Source organism: Anabrus simplex, chromosome 14 (assembly GCF_040414725.1).
Source record: "Anabrus simplex isolate iqAnaSimp1 chromosome 14, ASM4041472v1, whole genome shotgun sequence".
Taxonomy (NCBI): domain Eukaryota; kingdom Metazoa; phylum Arthropoda; class Insecta; order Orthoptera; family Tettigoniidae; genus Anabrus; species Anabrus simplex.
In genome coordinates this window covers 21,990,083-22,011,391 of record NC_090278.1, presented here as the reverse complement: position 1 = coordinate 22,011,391, position 21,309 = coordinate 21,990,083, and the positions used below count along the sequence as shown (strand labels likewise).

Below are 21,309 nucleotides of genomic sequence, written 5' to 3'. Positions count from 1 at the left end.
GTATTGAATAGGTGGAAATAAATTTTAAATATTTTCCTATATATTTACAAAACTTTCAATACGGACAAAAATGATTTTCATCACTTGTTTGCAGACTAACGCTGAAAGGCATAATGGTGTAAAATGATAATGAACGAATGAATGAAAGAGTTCTTCTCTTACGTGGGGATTATTGATGTACACTGCCCCTTTCAGCATCTCGCACTGTTAATAAATGCAGGGATTCGAACTCGGGTATCTTCCTGGTCATTTAACCACACTCTCCTTGAAAATCTCCCTTAATACTACTGTGGACCGATTGACAATGTGTACTACTGATATATGAAGTATAAATAATGCCCATCTTCATTGGTACCTAATTACTATCCTTGCTGTAATAAAGAGTAAAATTGAAAGAAGTTTGAACCTGCTTCTTCACAACCTGGTTTGTTAACCATAGGTGTGTGCTTTTACTCTGTTAGCTGGGGCAAGGCCCAGCTATCAAGAGGCATTTTGAAGTCTATATGGTATCTGTTCATAGGCTTATTTTACAATTCTGTTTTTGCAAACTCTCCCATAATTTCTTCTAGAATGCCATATAGATTTGTTTTACTCAGTTACTTTCATCTACATTCAGTTCCCATGAGTTCTTGTTTGGAGCCATTTTTGATAAGCCTTCTTTTTATATTTACAAGGTTCCTTGAGTTTATCAATCCACCAAAATGTTTGGCTTTTTCTAGCATACACTGTTGATCCAAGGTATTTCAGTGGTGTTTTTACTACAGCATCCCTGTGTTACAACCCTTCTGTTTCTATATCCTGAACGTGCTGACTATTATTTGGAACTTTTCCCTGATCATACACCTGTGTACTTCTCTCTAATTTTCTCATCCCAGAGATTCTCTTCCCTTATTCTTCTGCATACAGATTTCACTTCACCTGTCCTAGGCTTAGTGATGCTGAGTTCACTGCAGAACAACCATACATTCCTTAACAGATTTCCTGAAGTTAAAGATAGTTTTGATAGTATCTCTTATGGATCCGATGTCTCTTCCCTTTGTCTGTAGTGATGAACAGCGTTATGCTTGGTGAATGTGTTCATAACTCTTAGTCATATACTAGCACAGAACTCCAGGAAATGCTTCCCATTCCTTTTTTTGCTTCCATATTTGCCCACATTTACCCATCACCTTGTAATATCCTTCACTTCAACTTCCAGTTCTCAGGCTGAATTCACCCATCACACTATTGATGTTGATCCTGACTGTGATATTACTCAGTGCTTTATGAAACTTGCCTACTTCATCCTCATTGACACCCTCACACAGAGAGTAAACTAAGACAGACATTCTGATCTGACCTACTGCTAAATCTATCCACGTCATTTGTTCATTTACATACCTAACAGAGCTGTATTTTGTGCTATAATTTTTCTAATAAATGATCCCACTCCACACTTTGCCCTCCCTCTTTTGACACCTGTTAAGAAGACTCATAATCTCTTCCTCTTTACCTTTGTCTATTCGAACATCATTGACTCCAAATTCATTGAGGGGCATTTTAGCTAACTCAGCAAGTTCAGCTTTCTTTCTTTCTTTCTTTCTTTCTTTCTTTCTTTCTTTCTTTCTTTCTTTCTTTCTTTCCTTCCATATGCCCCATCATTATATTGATAGCTTCCATTGAATTCCACATCTTGCTTAAGTGCTAAAAATGCTAAAATTTGCCATCTGTACTTATCATGTATATCTTCTCTTTTGTGTTGACCTTCTCTATAAATTATACACTGACTGAGCAAATGCAACACCAAGGAGGAGTGGTTCGAAAGGGATGAAAGTTGGGGAAAAAACAGAGACGGCACGGACGAATAATTTATGTTTATTTCAAACCGATATGCAGGTTACACAATGCGCACGGCATCGACTCAGTAGGATGTAGGACCACCGCGAGCGGCGATGCACGCAGAAACACGTCGAGGTACAGAGTCAATAAGAGTGCGGATGGTGTCCTGAGGGATGGTCCTCCATTCTCTGTCAACCATTTGCCACAGTAGGTCGTCCGTACGGGACTGGGGCAGAGTTTGCAAACGGCGTCCAATGAGATCCCACACGTGTTCGATTGGTGAGAGATCCGGAGAGTACGCTGGCCACGGAAGCATCTGTACACCTCGTAGAGCCTGTTGGGAGATGCGAGCAGTGTGTGGGCGGGCATTATCCTGCTGAAACAGAGCATTGGGCAGCCCCTGAAGGTACGGGAGTGCCACTGGCCACGGCACATGCTGCACGTAGCGGTGGGCATTTAACGTGCCTTGAATACGCACTAGAGGTGACGTGGAATCATACGCAATAGCGCCCCAAACCATGATGCCGCGTTGTCTAGCGGTAGGGCGCTCCACAGTTACTGCCGGATTTGACCTTTCTCCACGCCGACGCCACACTGGTCTGCTGTGACTATCACTGACAGAACAGAAGCGTGACTCATCGGAGAACACGATGTTCCGCCATTCCCTCATCCAAGTCGCTCTAGCCCGGCACCTTGCCAGGCGTGCACGTCTATGCTGTGGAGTCAATGGTAGTCTTCTGAGCAGACGCCGGGAGTGCAGGCCTCCTTCAGCCAATCGACGGGAAATTGTTCTGGTCGATATTGGAACAGCCAGGGTGTCTTGCACTTGCTGAAGAATGGCGGTTGACGTGGCGTGCGGGGCTGCCACCGCTTGGCGGCGGATGCGCCGATCCTCGCGTGCTGACGTCACTCGGGCTGCGCCTGGACCCCTCGCACGTGCCACATGTCCCTGCGCCAACCATCTTCGCCACAGGCGCTGCACCGTGGACACATCCCTATGGGTATCGGCTGCGATTTGACGAAGCGACCAACCTGCCCTTCTCAGCCCGATCACCATACCCCTCGTAAAGTCGTCTGTCTGCTGGAAATGCCTCCGTTGACGGCGGCCTGGCATTCTTAGCTATACACTTGTCCTGTGGCACATGACAACACGTTCTACAATGACTGTCGGCTGAGAAATCACGGTACGAAGTGGGCCATTCGCCAACGCCGTGTCCAATTTATCGTTCGCTACATGCGCAGCACAGCGGCGCATTTCGCATCATGAGCATACTTCAATGACGTCAGTCTACCCTGCAATTGGCATAAAGTTCTGACCACTCCTTCTTGGTGTTGCATTTGCTCTGTCAGGCAGTGTATGATTCTCCTTTTCTAAGGTGTTAACAGTTTGTAGAATTATGAAACTTCTCTGTCTTTCCATAGGATGTGAAAGAAGAAGCAGAGAATGAAGCTTGTGTCTTGAATAAGTCTCCTTCCTGTGCGTAAGTAATTATCTCATTAATGGAACTGGTTTTATTTTTCTATTTTTATGCAATGGTGTTTTCATTTTAAAAGGAGCTTTCTTCCATTTGACATGTCTTTGTTGGTGTTCAGTATTATTTTTGCTCCTTTAAACTAGAGCTGGAATTTACAGCTTTCATATTTTTATGGTACTCTAGATGAAAGATCTGCCTTCTAACAGTGATGACAGCACTTTTGGTTCTTTGCTGCATAGTCAGCAGCAGAATGCAACAGGCTGTAAGAGAAGCATGGTTGTAGAACCAGTGCTACCCAAGAAGCGATCTGCCTCTTTTTTCTAATTAGGATTACCTTTAAATGAAGCCCTGTTCTCTTTGTGAAAAAGTGGCATTACATCCTTAATGAGCCTTGACTTCCTTATCAACCATTGATTGGCACATAGGTTTATAGATTACAATGTGACATGTAGACAGCCCAAAGGATCCTCTTGGCTGTTATTCTGGGCTTTCTGTACCAGGGCTTCTATGTCACTGTGATATAGGTCTTCAGTTTTTCTTATGTAGGCTGAGTGGTCCTCAAATCAACCCTTTGGTCCATGTAAAACTCCCTCACCTGCTTAGGAATCAAACCTGGGGACCTCCTGATAAGTACCAGGCTCACTAGTGTTAGACCACATGGCCAACATCCAGAATTAATTCATCTGGCAAAGTAACTTTTTCCTACGGGTTGTGTAGTAAAGCATACTGGAGTCCCACATTGTTTCCCGCGGGTTGCGTAGTAGAGTGTACTTGACTTTCAAACCAAGTTCCTCTGCCATCTGTCTGTTGAACATATAATGTTTAGGAACCAGAGAATTCCCTATGCTTCCTAGATACAACTAACATGCATAGAATGCTAAAATAAGGTGTTTCATTACACATTTTCTTAGATAGAACAGACAGCTGATTGAATGTAAACACATCGCAGCAACATGGCTGCACATAACACAGTGGAGTTAAGAAGATATTTGTTACAAATTACATTAATATTTGATGAATGCAATGGTAGCGAGTTTGAAGTTGTAGGTATGATAATAAGAATGGTGTGGGAAACAGTTGGGTCAGGAGATGAACCTGAGGAAAATCAAAATATGGTATGTTGCACAGGATAGGAAAAGCTCATTCAGGTGCTGTCTGCTGTTAAAGTATTAGGCCTACATGGACAAAACATAATTATCAATTTTAATCATCCAGTACCGAACTCGATAGCTGCAGTCGCTTAAGTGCGGCCAGTATCTGATTTTTGATATGCTCTATTGGTGGAAAAGAATCTAATTCTCTCCATGGGAACTTAGAATTTCCATCAGTATCCAGTCATCGAGAGATAGTGGGTTCGAACCCCACTGTCGGCAGCCCTGAAGATGGTTTTCCGTGGTTTCCCATTTTCACACCAGGCACATGCTGGGGCTGTACCTTAATTAAGGCCACGGCCGCTTCCTTCCCATACCTAGGCCTTTCCTCTCCCATCGTTGCCATAAGACATATCTATGTTGGTGCGACGTAAAGCGAATAGCAATGAATAATCATCCAGTTCATTCTGTTTGAGTCCATGGGCCTCTACATAATTACATAATATTGCAACAAATGTCAATTTATCTTCCAATCCCATTCAGTGAAAAATAATTTATAGACATGATACTGTATAGGCTTTTGGGCTTATGCCGTGTCAAGAAAATAAGGTGAAATTCTTAACATTTTGTGCTCTCCGTCCTCAGAAGAAATCTTGACTGTCCACGAGAAAGACTTGTTAAACAATGACACTTTAAATGTGGAACGTTGTAGTAGAAGTGGAAAACGGTACATTCACTCACCACCAAATGGCTCCCTGGACGTGGCAACGCTAGCGTTCGAAGCGGAAGGTGAACCATCACAATCAGTTTAAGCGGTTCCCTGGATTTCTATGTATTTCCATACGTATTTCCACAGCTTCCCATATAATCCTGGACCTGTAGTGTCTAGTGTGGATAAGAGCTCGAGCATCTTGGAACATGACATCATGACCTGACGATAGAGCGTGCTCAGCTATGGCCAATTTGTCTGGTTGGTTGAGAAAAATATTACATTAATGTTCTTTGATACGGGTACCAATGGACCAGCATGTTTCCTCCATCTAGCTCAGAAACAGGCGGTCTCTCCCACAAACCGGTATGCTAGTAAAACTGTCGTCAGTCTTTCCAAGAAATCCTTGGACAAGAAGCAAACAGCAGTTCTAGCTAGGGGTCTTAATTTTGCTGTCGCTCCCTCTAAAACCCCCACTGAGGAGTTAATTACTTCAGTTGAGGCAGCCATCCACAAACTACCTATGGATGTGGCTGAGGATTTAAGACAGAAATGTGTGAGACTCATAAGGTCTGCTGTTGTACCCGCGCCCAGTTTAACAAGAGGCGAGAGGAGAGCTCTGAAGGAACTTAGAGATGGTTCTGAACTGACCATTCTCTCAGCTGTCAAGGCTAATGTGACAGTGGTTATGGACACTGATGAGTATATGAATAAGATCTCGGCTATATTGTCAGAGCCTGTTTACAGACTGAGCTCACTTGACCCCACCACTCATGTATCCAAAGCCACCGTGAAGCTCTTAGGGCAGTCTTCAATTCCAAAAGAGGAGGCTAAACATCTGTCCCCAGGGGATGCAGTGTCACCTAGATTATATGGACTGCCGAAGATCCATAAAAAACTGTTCCCCTCAGACCTATTGTTAGTGCGATAGGTTCTCCTATGTATGCTTTGGCTAAATACCTAAGCAAATTGCTTCAGGCACACATAGGACGTACTGAATAATACGTCAGGGACTCTTGGTATTTCGTCAACAAGCTGTCAACCATAACCGTTCAACCTAATGCAGTTTTGGTGTGTTTCGATGTGGAGTCCTTGTTCACTAAAGTGCCGATTGACTCGGTCATGTCTCTCATTAAACACCTGTTCCCTGAGGATATTACCAAGCTATTTTACCACTGCATGACGGCCAGCTATTTCTTGTGGGGTGGGAATTTTTACGAACAGACGAACGGAGTGTCTATGGGAAGTCCACTTTCGCCCGTAGTGGCTAATTCGTTTATGGAGCATTTTGAGGAGGAGTCTGTTGCTTCGGCGCCCATCAAGCCTATGATGTGGTGGAGTTATGTTAATGATGCATTTGTGGTCTGGACAGAATGTCCTGAGAAACTTCATCTATTCCTAAACCACCTAAATCAACAACATCCATCAGTAAAATTCACTATGGAGATGGAGTCGGACAGATGCCTTCCTTTCTTGGATGTTCTAGTAAGAAGGAAACCGGACGGCTCCTTAGGACACACCGTCTATCGTAAGCCTACCCACACAAATCGCTATCTTCATGCAGATTCCAACCACCATCCAGCACAAAAACAAGGCATTCTCATGACACTTGCCAAGAGAGCAAGACGAATCTGTGAGCCATCACATATCCAGGTGGAGATGGACACGCTCATAGTCGCGTTCAAGGGTAATGGTTACAGTGATTTTCAGATTCATAAAGCCCTACATACCAGAGAAACGACTAAGCAAAGCTCACAGAAGGAAGAAGTGAAGGGAACTGCCTACTTGCCTTATATTCACAACACCACAGATCGAATTGTCAAGATCCTCCGCAAACACAATATTAAAACCGTATTTGGCACCGCCACTAAAATTGCTCACAGTCTGAGTAAAACCAAGGACAAATTGTCCCCACTTTTACATCCTGGGGTATACAAAATCCCCTTTACTTGCGGTAAGGTATACAGCGGCCAAACATGCCGGTCCATTGGTGCCCGTATCAAAAAACATGAACGTAGTATTCGTCTCAACCAACCAGACAAATCGGCCATAGCTGAGCACGCTGTATCGTCGGGTCATGATGTCATGTTCAAAGATGCTTGAGCTCTTACCCACATTAGACATTCTACAGGTCCAGGATTATATGGGAAGCTGTGGAAATACATGGAAATCCTAGCAATTTCAACAGGGACACCGGCTATCAATTAACTAATACCTGGTTGCCAGCCATTAAGAATTTGCATAGGTGGTTCCCTTCCCGGTCCCTTCATTATTGTTATTTCGTCTCAGTGTTTTCCAAATTCCTATGTTCCTCGTTGCCAGATGTTTCATTGCAGGCTTATGTCTATGCCATACACCTGCCAATGTCATGTGTTACGCAAACACGTTATGTGAACCGCTTAGACTGATTGTGATGGTTCAGTCAGCATCCGCTTCGAACACTAGCATTGCCACGTCCTGGGGGCCATCTGGGGCAAATGAACGTACCATTTTCCACTTCTAATATAACGTTCCAAATTTAAAGTGTCATTGTTTAAGAAGCCTTTCTCGTGGACAGTCGAGATTTCTACTGAGGACGCAGAGCACAGTTCCCTGTGAAACGTTAAGAATTTCACCTTATTTTCTTGACACAGCATAAGCCCAAAAGCCTACACAGTATCATGTCTTTAAGTACGGGCCGCGAAAGCATTAATGACAGAATAATTTATCATTTGTATGTCCGAGAGACAGTACGATTTGCTATCTAAATATCTTTATCCAACAGTTGCTGGAAATGAAATAAATTCGGGAATTCAGAGTGGAGACCTGCGTTATCTCCATTAGCATCAGTTCGAGCAATTCAGACTGTTTTAAATACAAGCAATTTAACATCAACTTGTACAATGTTGGATGCTTCTTGAAGTATCGTTCCAATCTTGGGTGTTCCTGTGTGTAATTAAGTGGTCTCATTGTATCATTTTATGGAAAGTATAGTGTATTTTCCCTTGGTGCAAAACTTGTAACTGATATCTTAAGTGGTTTTTACAGAATTAATTATTTAGTGAAGGTACTACACAAATATGCATGACAAGCAAATTATTACTCTAGATTTCACCAAACAGTGAGTCAGAGATAGTCCGTGGGAGAGGGCTAACATAGTAAGATGGCATAAATTATAACTTTTGTCCTTTTTCCTACTATTTGCGAGTTACTTCTCATTTCAGAACTCCTGTTATTGCTACAAGATGCAACTTACACTCTCACCACACACTGTGACTCTTCGTAGAGCCATGAGGCAAGAATTGAATTCCCCACTAGATCTGCTGAGAAGTCATAGAGATACAAATCAATATGGAAGTGTGTATGTCGCAGCCTCTGAGAATGAGATGTGTGTACCACCAGTAATATTACTTAACCAGGGTATGAACTTATGTGAAGCAGTGCTGGTGTTTATCATAGTTGATAGAAGCCAGCAGAGCAAGCAATGGGCATGTCAGTGAATTGAGTACATTCATCACACAAGTCTCTCATTACGTACAGGACAAGATTAATTTTAGAGAAGAATTTGTATGTGGTACAAAGGCAAAAATGATGTGTCATTATGAGAATGGAATGTGTAGATTACAAAGCTCTTTCAGTCATTATCAAGTGTAGAGCCAAGGAGGGATCAACTCGCTGACTGAGCCGCCATAGATGTGCACCCTACTGTACCTGGTGATAGAGCACAAGGCGTAAGCAAACAGGAGTTCTTGATGAGGGTGACACACTGTATGCACCAGGAAACCAAGTACAAGGTGGATTGGTTTAGAAATGAACAGCTTGGATTGGACCATGGTATTGAATGTGGTGTGGAGGATTGACCGAGATATTGGAGAGGAACCATATTAGCACCTACCAGGAATTAACTGGACTAGGGGACTACTGGACTACCTGTTCCAGCTTTGTATCCCCCAATCTGGCATTCAGTTATTTTAGATTTCTTACCTACTGACATCAATTTAATCCTGGAAATGCTAATTTTCATACCATACTCATTGTACTTATTTCGAAGTTCCAAGACATTAGACTAGGCTTTTGGCACAATCTGCCACTAAGATCAAGTCATCAGCAAAAGCCAAACTGCTCACTACTTTTTCACTTACTGGAATCCCGGCCTGCAGCTTATTACCTTACAGGAGATGATCCTTGTAAACTATAAACAACAGAGGTTAAAGATTACAGCCTTGTTAATACCTCAAACCAAGAACTCAGTCCTACCACCTATTCTCACTGCAGCCAAATTGTCAACATAAATGACTTTGTTATAGATTGTGATTCCCATAGGGAGCCTAAATATTTGCCCTGAATGAGTACATTTATAATACGAATATAGTTGGTCAATTGTTTGATGTTATAAATTGTCCGGGTAACTCTTTCTTGGATGCCAGCATTTTACCCTATTGTGCTAATTTGGGCTCATCACTTGGTAAATAGCACACCTACCAATATGCATAGTTAGTGCATATTGGTATTATAACTATAACTATACTGGTATCATAAATGCCTCTGATTGATTTTCATAAGCTACAAATAATGCCATAGTTCCCCAGTATGGCAAACATCTTTTCCCTCGGTCTCTGCCATGTGCTTTCTATAGATCTATGAAACATAAATATCATTGTCATTTCCTCTTGTAGCATTTTTCAGTTGTGTGGCACGTACTGAAAATCTGATCCTGACAGCCACTCTTTGGTCTGAAACCGCACTGTTTATCATCCGACTTATTATCAAGCCCGGTTCATTCACTCCCTTCCAGAATGCCAGTGAATACCTTGCCTGGTACACTGATCAATGAAATACCTCAACAGTTGTCGGTATTCATCCTGTACTCTTCTTTATAGATATGTGCAATTGCACAATTTTGCCATGAGCTGAGTTGTTCATATCACCACCAGAAAGATTTACTTTTATACTGATATTCAAAATATTCCTTTCAGCAGCCCGGTGTGTCTCTAGGATCTATAATGAGTTCACCTGGTTTATGCAAAATATTTCTATATCTTGAATTTGCTTACTGTCTATTGTTTGTATCTTTTCACTAATTATATCCATGTACTTCATTCTATTTCCTCATCCTGGTTATTTCCTATCCTTATTCATATGCAGACAGATTTCATTTTCTCTGTCCTAAGCCCACATATACTTAGTTCACTACATATTAGATACTGGTTGTATTGTCAAAAAATTCCCAGAATACCTGCACATTCCTCGCATATTTTCTGAATTCAAAGACAGTTACGACATAATCTACTATGGATCCGGTACCTCTACCTTCCCTTCTTCATCGGTGAATAGCATTATGCTGAAAGAATGCATTCATTACTGTTAATCCAATACTAGCACAGAAGACCAGTAAAGTCTTTCCATTGCAGTTAGCTTCCATATCATTCCCACATTTGCCCATCACCTTTTCATATCCTTCAGTTCCATTACCAACTTTTGCATTGAAATCAATCATTAGCACTGCCTTATCCTTGCCGTTTACCATGAGTACAACGTCACTTAGTGCTTCATTAAACTCCGTCCCCATCTGCACCCTCACCTGGTATATACATTGTAACATTTCTTGTTCTAGGTCCTCCAACTGCCAAATCTACCTTCATCATTCATTCATTTATGTGCTTAACAGAAACTGTGTTGTAGGCAATAGTATTGCTGATGAACAGTCCTACCCTGTACCCTGCCGTTCCTGTTTCAGTATTTATCTCTCATTTCTTCCTTGTTATCTCCCCTTACATTAATATAATTAAGATAATATAATTAACTCCTGATGTATCCAGATGCATTCCCTATCCTGGCTCAGCCAATTCTACTTTTGTTTCTCCTCAAGCCCCAGTAATATTTATAGCTCCCCATCAAATTCCATTTCACTTGCCAAGTGGTTTTTCTAAGTTGTTCCGCACCTGTCAAATGGAAGTGGGACTCTGTTACTCGCATAGGTCTATGCCCTGCTTAAAATGCTCTGAGCTTGATAAATTCTGTGGAGCTGGGTGCTAGAATTCTTACATATAGTCCTAGTGAGGTCTATTTTCTAATGGGTTAGGGACCATTGGTGTACTGTGTGGTCCTGGTCACCTGAACACAAGAAGGGTCGTGAATCAGAATATGTCTGAGATGCCCACTTCTTTTCCATAGCAACTGTTGTCCCAACTCTCATGCCAACTTACTAGGCCACTCAACCTTAGCGCATGGTTCATGAACTAGGAGGTGTCTAGAGTAACCTACACCATCTCATTTCATGACCATCTCAGGTAGCAAAAATATTTGAAAATGTACTGGAAAAGAGAATGAGAAGAAAGTTGGAAGGACAATTATGAGAAGAGCAATGGGGCTTTTGAAATGGAAGATCAATACTAGACTACATCTTCAGTATTAACCAAATTGAAATACATTTCTAGCTTTGGAAAAAGTTTATGTACTCGGAGGATATGTAGGGAAAGTAACGGAACAGAAAGTATTTGGCAGTAAAATGATAGAATATGTGCAAACAATATACAAAGATGTTTGCAGAAATGTCCAGACAGAGAGGTTTTAGAATGAAAGTGGACTATGACAAGGAAGTTTTTTTTTTCTATTTGCTTTACGTCGCACTGACACAGATAGGTCTTATGGCAATGATGGGATAGGAGAGGCCTAGGAATTGGAAGGAAGCGGCCGTGGCCTTAATTAAGGTACAGCCCCGGCATTTGCCTGGTGTGAAAATGGGAAACCACGGAAAACCATCTTCAGGGCTGCCGACAGTGGGGCTCGAACCTACTATCTCCTGATTACTGGATACCGGCCGCACTTAAGCGACTGCAGCTATTGAGCGACAAGGAAGTTTGATGTCAGCATTGTTATTCACAATGGTTATAGACAAAATGGTGAATGAGGCAAAGGTGAAATATGGAGACATGGAGCTGGAGATAGAAGATAGGAGAGAGAGAATTCGGAATGACAAAATTAAGAATGGTATAGGAATACAAAAAATTCAAAGTAATATAGATGCAGACAAACTGAGATGGTTTGGGCGTGTGGTGAGAATTTCGTAAGAGCTAATACGTGAAAGAAACTTCAGTGAGAACATGGAAGGAACGACATAAATCCAGTCCAGAAAGCGAAGGAAATCCTCACTTCTGGTCCATGACCCAACGAAAGTGAAACCTGGAAATGGGACATGAAGAAGAGGAAGATTTTGTGATATATATTTTTGTCAGTCCTTTCTACCTGATTGCATTCGTTACACAAAATATTATAATTATATATATATTTGATTTCACGTCATGTGAATGATGTCCGTCACAACGGTTCTTTGAAATACATAGAATGCAAAATCTGATTTATTTAGACACTTGAATGTTTAGAAAGAATGTTAAACTATTATCATTTTACCTCAACCCATCTAGGATCTGAAGAGGCAGTTATGTATAAAACACTGCATATTGAGAAATTATGTTATTTAGAGATCTTTAAATCAAATTGAAATTAAACCCCATTAAATTTGACTTAAAATTCGTTAACAGCAAATAAATATCAAACTTAATCTTAAAATTTAAAATAGCAAAGATATGGACTGTAAGATGCTTTTGCGTCCTTTAATTTTCCAGTCTAAAACAACTTAGCACACTGGGGCAAAACGCTGGCAACCGGGAATGAGTTAGCTGAAAAATTTATAATGTGCAATAACGGACAAACTATATTGGTATTATAAATTTACTCATTCAGAACAAATGTATCAGGTTCCCTATGGGAATCTACATCATCATCATCTCATGGCCAGGCAGGCATCAATTTTTGAAAATGAGACAACGTCTCTTATAGTGCATTGGCACTGCCGGTAACTCCAAGTAGCCTACACAGTGGCCTCCATGGTGTGTGCACTAGTCATGCGTCCTGGTAGGTGTGCTATTTACCAACTGATGAGCCTAACTTAGCACAATGGGGCAAAATACTGGCAACCATGAATGGGTTAGCTGGAAAATTTATAGTGTCCAGTAACGGACCAACTGTATTGGTATTTTAAATCTATCTGTTTTGGTGTGATGTAAAGCAAATTGTAAAAAATTAAGGCAGTACATTAGTAAGTAGCCTGTATATTATTCCTTGTGATGCTGTAATTGTGTGTAAAATGTAGTCCAGGTCCACCAAGTCATAATTATACAAACATCCAAACATAGATTCTAATTCACACATTTTGTAATGCTAAAATATCAAATACTTTATACCTTTTTCAGTTCTAAAATTATCAGCATCTCTTTCCAATGTGCCAGTAGGCTCGTCAGTTGGACTGCCACACCTGTCGAAGGAAGTGGAGGCTACTGTTTTGACACCACTCCAAGTGTCCTTTCACAGTGAAAGTGCACCAGTGCCAATATGCACCTCAATTTCCTATAAAATTGACCTTGTAGTTTCTTCTTCTTCTTCTTCTTCTTTTATGACCGCATAGGATCACTTTAGTCAGTCCGTCGTTCAGGTCTCTTTGAAGGGATTGTTCGGGCTTTGCGGTCCTCCCAGTACTTCTTCAGACGCTCCGATCTTCGTGCCCTTTCCTCAGTTGAAAATGTGCGTGTTGTTGGTTTGTTTTGTGTAAGGGTAAAGCGGAGGTTTGTATTCTTGAGTTTTGTATTCAATTTTATCTTATTTTTGGTGTCTTCTGTTGTAAGGCCTATTTCCTTCAGATCCTCTCTTACTTCTCTGATCCATTTACATCCTGTTGTGGTATTTTTTGAGACGAGATTGTGTTGTACTAGTTGTTTCAGAAGTCTCGAGTCCTGCATCCTCATGATATGTCCAAAGAATCCCAGTCTCCTCTTACGCATAGTATCTGTAATGGGTTCTAGCTCTTTGTACACGACTTTGTTAGGTATTAACCGCCACTGTCCATCTTTCTGATATTTTTTGTTGATACAGGTTCTTCCAATCCTCCTTTCAATTTTCTGAAGTCTGTCAGTCTTTGATTGTTTATTCAGGTAAAAGAGTGTTTCTGCTGCATATGTAGCTTCCGGTTTTATAACTGTGTTGTAGTGTTTTATTTTTGTATTTATTGATAGACATTTCTTTTTGTAGATATCCCATGTTAATTTTTGTGCTTTAGCTAATCTATTTGTTCTTACTTGGATTGAGATTTTTTCATTTAAGTTATGTGTTATTACTTCTCCAAGATATTTAAACTGAGTTACTATTTTGATTTTATTACCATTTATGGTGACTTCTTTTAGCTGTGTTGGTTTTTGGGGCATAATTTCTGTTTTTTCAAATGATATTTTGAGGCCAATTTTATTTGCAATGTTTTGAAGTTCTGATATCTGGGTTTTTGCTTCTTTTATGTCCACTGCTAGTAATGCTAAATCGTCAGCAAAACCCAGGCAATTTGTTTTGATTTTTCGGCCAATCTTTATTTTGGGGGGACATTTTCTAAACCATTCCCTCATTACCATTTCTAGAGCACAGTTAAATAATAGTGGTGAGAGCCCATCTCCCTGCCGTAGTCCAGTTTTAATTTCAAATGTCTCTGATGTTTCACCCCTAAACTTCACTTTTGACTTGGTATTGGTGAGAGTCAATTTTATCATGTTTATTAATTTGGGGTGTAGTCCAAGGTGTCTTAAAATTTTAAACAGAGATTCTCTATGGATGCAATCATAAGCTTTCTTGAAATCTACAAATGTTATCACCATATCTCTGTTTCTTCTCCTGTTATAGTCCATTATCAACTTAAGACTCATGATCTGATCAGGACAGCTCCTCCAGGGTCTGAAACCTCCTTGATATTCTCCTAGTTCTTTCTCAAGTTGTAAACTTATCCTATTAAGGATGATTATTGAAAATATTTTGTATGTTATGTCTAGGAGAGAGATTCCCCTGTAGTTATTAGGGTCGGTTTTGTCCCCTTTTTTGTGCAGAGGATGAATGAGGGCTGTTGTCCAGTGTTCTGGTAGTTCTTCTTTAATCCAGATAGAGACAAGTTGTTGATGGAGGGCAACTTTTGCTGAGGTTCCTGCATATTTCCAGATTTCCGCAAAGGTCTGATCTTCTCCTGGCGCTTTGTAGTTTTTTAATTTATTCAGAGCTTGGTAGACCTCCTTTATTGTGGGGGGATTGATGTTTTCTGGTGATGTTTTTATCGGGGTGTTGGTGTCCAAATGAAGGAGTTCTGTAGGTTCCTCACAATTTAAAAGCTTGTTGAAATGTTTAGCCAGAATTTCTGCATTGTCTTTATTGTTATGGGCCAGCTTACCATCTTCATCCTTCATCAGTAGGGTCGGGGGTTCATATTTTTGGAGCTGCTTTCTGAAGGTTTTGTAGTAGTCCCTTGATTTAGTTTTACTGAACTGTTCTTCAATTAACTGCAGGGTGTCCTTATGATGTTGTCTTTTTATCTTTTTTTGTCTTGTAGTTTCATATCATAAATTAAATTTCTGGAAGGGAACACCAAAGTGGCCGTGAGCATCTAGGAGAGGTGTGACAAAATGCAGCTGATGAGCACATTGCAACAAATTGCTGGTAATCTCACAATTGAAAAGGAGTAAAGAGATTGTGAAAATGGGAAACCACGGAAAACCATTTTCAGGGCTGCCGACAGTGGAGTTCGAACCTACTATCTCCCGAAAACTGGATACTGGCCGCACTTAAGCGACTGCAGCTATTGAGCTCGGTACCTGGGATATTAGATCATCTTTCCTTCTTTCCTGACTCCCTCTTGTCTTATTCTACAAGCTTTCGTTCCTTTATGATTTTTTCATATTTTATATAATCATGTTCACATTTTTCCTTGTCGATACGCACTGATGACCAGACTGTTTTACACCTTAAGACAATCCTGTTTAACACCACCACCATTTGATGTGATTAAACAATATTTCTATGTTAACAATGCTTGGCGATGATATGGACTAAGCAACAAAAGTCTAAATTCATTATTCTGTTATCATAGTCGGTACAGTAAAATAGTATGCGACATTGGAACTTGTATTCTCTATAAATTTGGTTATGGTATGTAATAATTTTCGATAGGACCAATAATGTAGGTATTTTAAAAAGCGAATTTAGGCACCTTCCCCTAAACCACCATTTCACCCAGCATGAATAAAAATTATTTATAACCTAAATTGTATCACCATATTCCCATACTTTACATACCGATTTTCATAAAATTGTTTTCACCCATTTTCTCGTGGTTTGGTGTTGGTATGATCTTAGCAATGAAAACCAAAATTCACGAATACTCTGTTATCATAACCAGTATGGTAAAAATGTATAAGACATAAGTGATCAGAAATATAATTCTAATATAATTTTAGTTAAATGTAGAATTTATCGATAGGACATAAATATTGAAGATTTAAATTTTAGGCCTTCCCCTAAACTGCCATTTCAATGTGAATAAAATTTATAGCCTAGACTGCAGTGCATAATTTTCCGACTTCACATACTGATTTTCATTAAATTCACTTCAGCCATTTTTTTTTTTTTGTGATGCCCGTACAGACAGAAATGAGGGAAATTTTAAAAATGCATTTCCTTGTTACTATGGAGACAACTGATTCAGAAATGCCATTTGTTTTTAAATTATGAGCAATGTACAGACATAACTTTTATTGTATATATGTATATATAGATATGTATAAAATTAGTCATTTACTTAATGTGGAGTAAATTGGTGGGAAATACAATTCGTGCGCAGGTATTTCCTTTGTTGCGTGCCGTGCACTGTGCCAGCTCTTGCTACTGTATTGTATTACATTGCTGTTGCATTCAGACAGAAGATTGTGTTGTATTTTTGTGTAGTTCATCTACAATAGTGGCCGTGAGGCACGTCATTGGTTAGAAGATTGAGCAAATAATGCGGTTATGTTCTGCTAGTATTGCTATGCAACAGGCAACAATGAACAAATGACGCCAACATTATCATATGATATTCTGTTAACAGATCTGTCTCACATGACATTATGCTAGCCGAGATTGTTTTTTGAACAGCGGAAAGTAATTTTGAAGTGGTATTGAAAAACCGAGACATGTGTACAGACCAGGATCACCTCGTGGCTACTACTTTAGATTAACTACACAACAATGCAACACACTCTTTTGTCTGAATGCAATAGAGTAGGATGAGCTGGCATTGTGGACGGCATGCAGCAGAGGAAATACCCGCGGGAGTTGAATTTCACATCAATTTTCATGACATTTAGTGAATGCCTAATTTATACATATACATCATCTCCTTGACAGTTGTCGCACAATGGAGCAGGGTCCACTGTAAATTTTACACATATCCCTACCTATAAATAGAGGATATCTGTTAACAGAACATACTACACATTACTGTTGTTTTTCAATCCAAATTTATAATATATTTAATAGATATGTCCTGTCAAAGTGTGTATGCATTTTATTGCCTTAATCTGTATTAATAACTATTTTAACTTTATCCTTCAGATGTGAACTTTTTTGTTTAACACCAAAAATTATTATGGTACAGTTTTTTTTACAATGTTCTACAGAATGCTATAGAATTATTGTTTTCTGAAAAAGTGACACTAAAAATGCAAAATATTATTGGGTATACAGTAGAACCCCGATAATTCGAAGTCGGTTAATTCAAAATCCCGCTTAATTCGAAGAGGCTCTCATTCCCAGAAATGTGAGGTACGGTTTTGCATGTTATTTAAATTGTTTAATTCAAAATAGTGATAATTCGTAATTTGAAGAACAATGTCTGTCGCATCATCAAAATTCAGACTTTTAATTCAAAACTGCCTTTAAGTTAAAAAAAAAGTACTTCACAGAGTAATTTAAATTCAAAATTTATCCACATGGTGATAGAACGCATCTTCCAGAACGTACAGAGGTAGCTTTCCGCACTTTCACTCTCTTCGGTGTGTCTACAGTGTGCTTCATGTTTGCTAAGTTGAAGTGAAATTGTAAGTCTTTTGTATTTAACAATTTAAAGAACGCCACGATATCACATAGCAGGCAGTGTGCGGAGAAGCAGAATCAGCTAACATTGGTGATGCCAACAGTTGGCAAAAAAGCATTGCTCATATAATCAATTTGTACACACCATATAATATTTTCAATGTCAATGAAACTGCATTGTTTTTTTTTTAATGTGACCCCAAACGGACTTAAAGTTCTGAACGAGAGAAGTGCCAGCCGAGGAATTGTACAAGAGTGGAGGTCATTGTACTGTGTTGCAGTGCACACGGAAGTGAGAGACTTCCTCCCCTCATCGTAGGAAAGTTCATAAGTCATAAATGTAAGAAAAGTTCCACCTAATCAATACTATTTTATTGTCACATGTAGGACCGGTTTCGACCTCTCAAAAGGTCATCCTCAGTTACACTAAAATTGCATTTACATATTATGCCTCATATTGAGAGCTAATGACATACTCTAGAATTCAACGATATTAAAGTGGTTATACCCATGCTGAGAATTCAATATTATACAATTACAAAAATTAATTGCTCTTATTACACTCAATGTACATATGTAAGAATCTAATATGAGTTCATCTTTTCTTTAGTGTGATGAGTATGTCGGAGTATCTTTAAACATAGGCATTTGCCTAGTCAGTTTAATTGATCTCTAATCTTATGAATATTTAGTCCTGTATGAAATGAACTTAATTGAACAATTGGAAATAATCAGTATTATAGCCGTTTTAACAATAATTTACACAAAATGTAGAAATATACATGTTGGTAGTTCAATAAAACAAATGACTAGCCAAATAAAACAGTAGTAAATATAATTTAACGTGCTTGACTGCACTGTTGATTGTCTAATGCGGCAGGTAATAGTGGTACTTGTGTTGTACAGTTCGTGTTATATTAGAATAATAAGAAGTTAGCACATAAACAAACACTTAAACACATTAAAACAATAAAAGTCCCAATAAAAATTAGTGGACATGGTTTAACTTAATTGCACTGTTGACTGTCTAAAGCTGCAGATAATAGTAGTTGTTGCGGTGCGTATTATGTTAGAATTATGTGAAATAGCTCATAAGCAAAACTCTTAAACACATTAAAACATTAAAATCACTGTAATGTGCTTTGATGTAAACTTCAGTTGACAGTCCAAATTAATAAGAGACAGACATATTCTATGTTGTTTGCAAGTTTTAAGCTTAAAATATTGTAATCATTGCCAATATGTATGAATATTACTCAACCACTTTCCAATTTAGTATTTTGTAACCTTTAATCATTTGTTTGTTTGACATTGATTAATGTTCTAGAAATTCGTTCACTTTTTGAATCCAAGATCGCTAATGGTGGCTCTTTCCTTTCTTATGATGGTGAATATCTGCAAGTCAAAATGATTGAATTAGAAATTTGATTGAAATAAAAGTTGTATACTAGTGTGAGTTCTATGAAAATTTACTTACTGCTGTGGGGTGGTTGGAATGTTTGCTGTTTGGCTGTCTGTTGCGTATTGTACCTTGTACTTCTGATAATGTTGTCGGCTGTTGTGGAGGGGTTGGAGGGGTGTGTGGGGGAAGCCTTGTTGTGTGTGTGGGCGAGGCCGGGCAAGTCCGCTGTCTGCGCAATGGCTTGCGTATGACGCTGTTTGTTAACTAATTTGATGTAATAATTCTTTACAATTGGGGTAATTTTATTTAATAAAATGTTGGTTTTCTCAGTTAGTTCGTTGATATTATAATTGGGATTTGTATATTGATCAAATGTTATGTATAACTCCTCGTATATATTAAGCAAAGGGCCTTTCGGATTTGTATTTAATATTTTCAAATCATTATCTATGTCCGTAAAATTATATTTGTAATCGTGCATGTGCTGTCCTATTGCAGAGAAATGATTATGCTTAATAGCGTTGACATGTTCATTATACCTTATTGCAAAATATGTTTCAATTAGCAAGAAATTTGTGTTTTTGAGTAGATTCTTTAAGTTTCTTTGTACTGTATTTGTGGGATCTTTACGTATAATGCGAAACGTGTCATTGTTGAAACATTCTTTCGTTTTGAGAATGTATTCATCTTTATTTATAATTACCGTTGTGTTTCCTTTGTCGGCTTTTGTTATAAGGAGATTATTCTGTTTGATTTTGTTCTTGAGATTATTTAAATGCGTTATATTTGCTCTGTTGTTATCAGAGATGTTAGCTTGTATTTTATTGACGTATTGTGGTAGTTTTTTTGCTATTTCGTGTCTGACTTCTTCTGGTATTTCATGCGGAATCCTTTGTATAGCTAATTCTGTTTCAGTTACCGCGGTTGTGATATCCTGTAGTATTGAGGTGTTACCCCAATTATGTTTAGGTCCTTTGCTTAAAATTTCATTTTCTGCTTGGTTGAATATTGTGTTCGTAAGATTTTTTACAGGTGGATAGAAAAGGTGCATTTTATTTCCTGTAGATTGATTTAAGCTGTCTGTTTTTGTGAAGTGAGTGACTTGTTTTGCTTTCTGTGTCCGCTTTAAGGTCTCAAGTTTTTTACCTAAGTTATTCTGCTTTTTTAAGGCTAGATTTTCTATTTTTTCGTTTGTGACATGCTGGAAGTGATCCCAAAAGCTGCGTGGCAGTTCCAGGGACACTTTCAGGTGTCGGGGCTATAGTATATTATTCAGGTACTGCTTTTTACGATAGAAAAATTTGATTTCGGTTTTTAACCAAATTCTATTAGTTTTCTCAAAGTTTCACGTGTTTGATAAGTGTTTCTGTGTTTATTGTTGTATTTATTTAAAAACTTTGGAGTTAAGTCATAAGCAAGGCATTGTTTTAAAAATGCAATATTCTTAGTTGTGTTCATTAATTTGATTCTGATATTCCTATATTTATATGCATTGCACCTTGCCTGGTTGGCGCTAATATCTTGATTGATAAATTTCATTTTTATTCCGTATTGATAGTCACCATAAGTCATAAATGAAAGAAAAGTTCCACCTAATCAATACTATTTTATTGTCACATGTAGGACCGGTTTCGACCTCTCAAAAGGTCATCCTCAGCTACACTAGAATTGCATTTACATATTATGCCTCATATTGAGAGCTAATGACATACTCTAGAATTCAACGATTTTAAGGTGGTTATACCCATGCTGAGAATTCAGTATTATAGAATTACAAAAATTAATTGCTCTTATTACACTCAATGTACATATGTAAGAATCTAATATGAGTTCGTCTTTTCTTTAGTGTGATGAGTATGTCGGAGTATTTTTAAACATAGGCATTTGCCTAGTCAGTTTAAT

The 21,309-nt window shown here is 38.9% G+C and overlaps 1 protein-coding gene across 2 annotated transcripts in view; it reads left to right on the top strand.

The window, feature by feature from the left end:
* Positions 1-21,309, top strand: part of LOC136885766 (zinc finger protein 211) — a 196,595-nt gene that overhangs the window by 160,404 nt on the left and 14,882 nt on the right. For both annotated transcript variants that reach the window (XM_068230215.1, XM_068230216.1), the window contains one exon: positions 3,241-3,299. In XM_068230215.1, the coding sequence (XP_068086316.1) occupies positions 3,241-3,299 (59 nt within the window). The remainder of the gene's footprint in view (positions 1-3,240; positions 3,300-21,309) is intronic.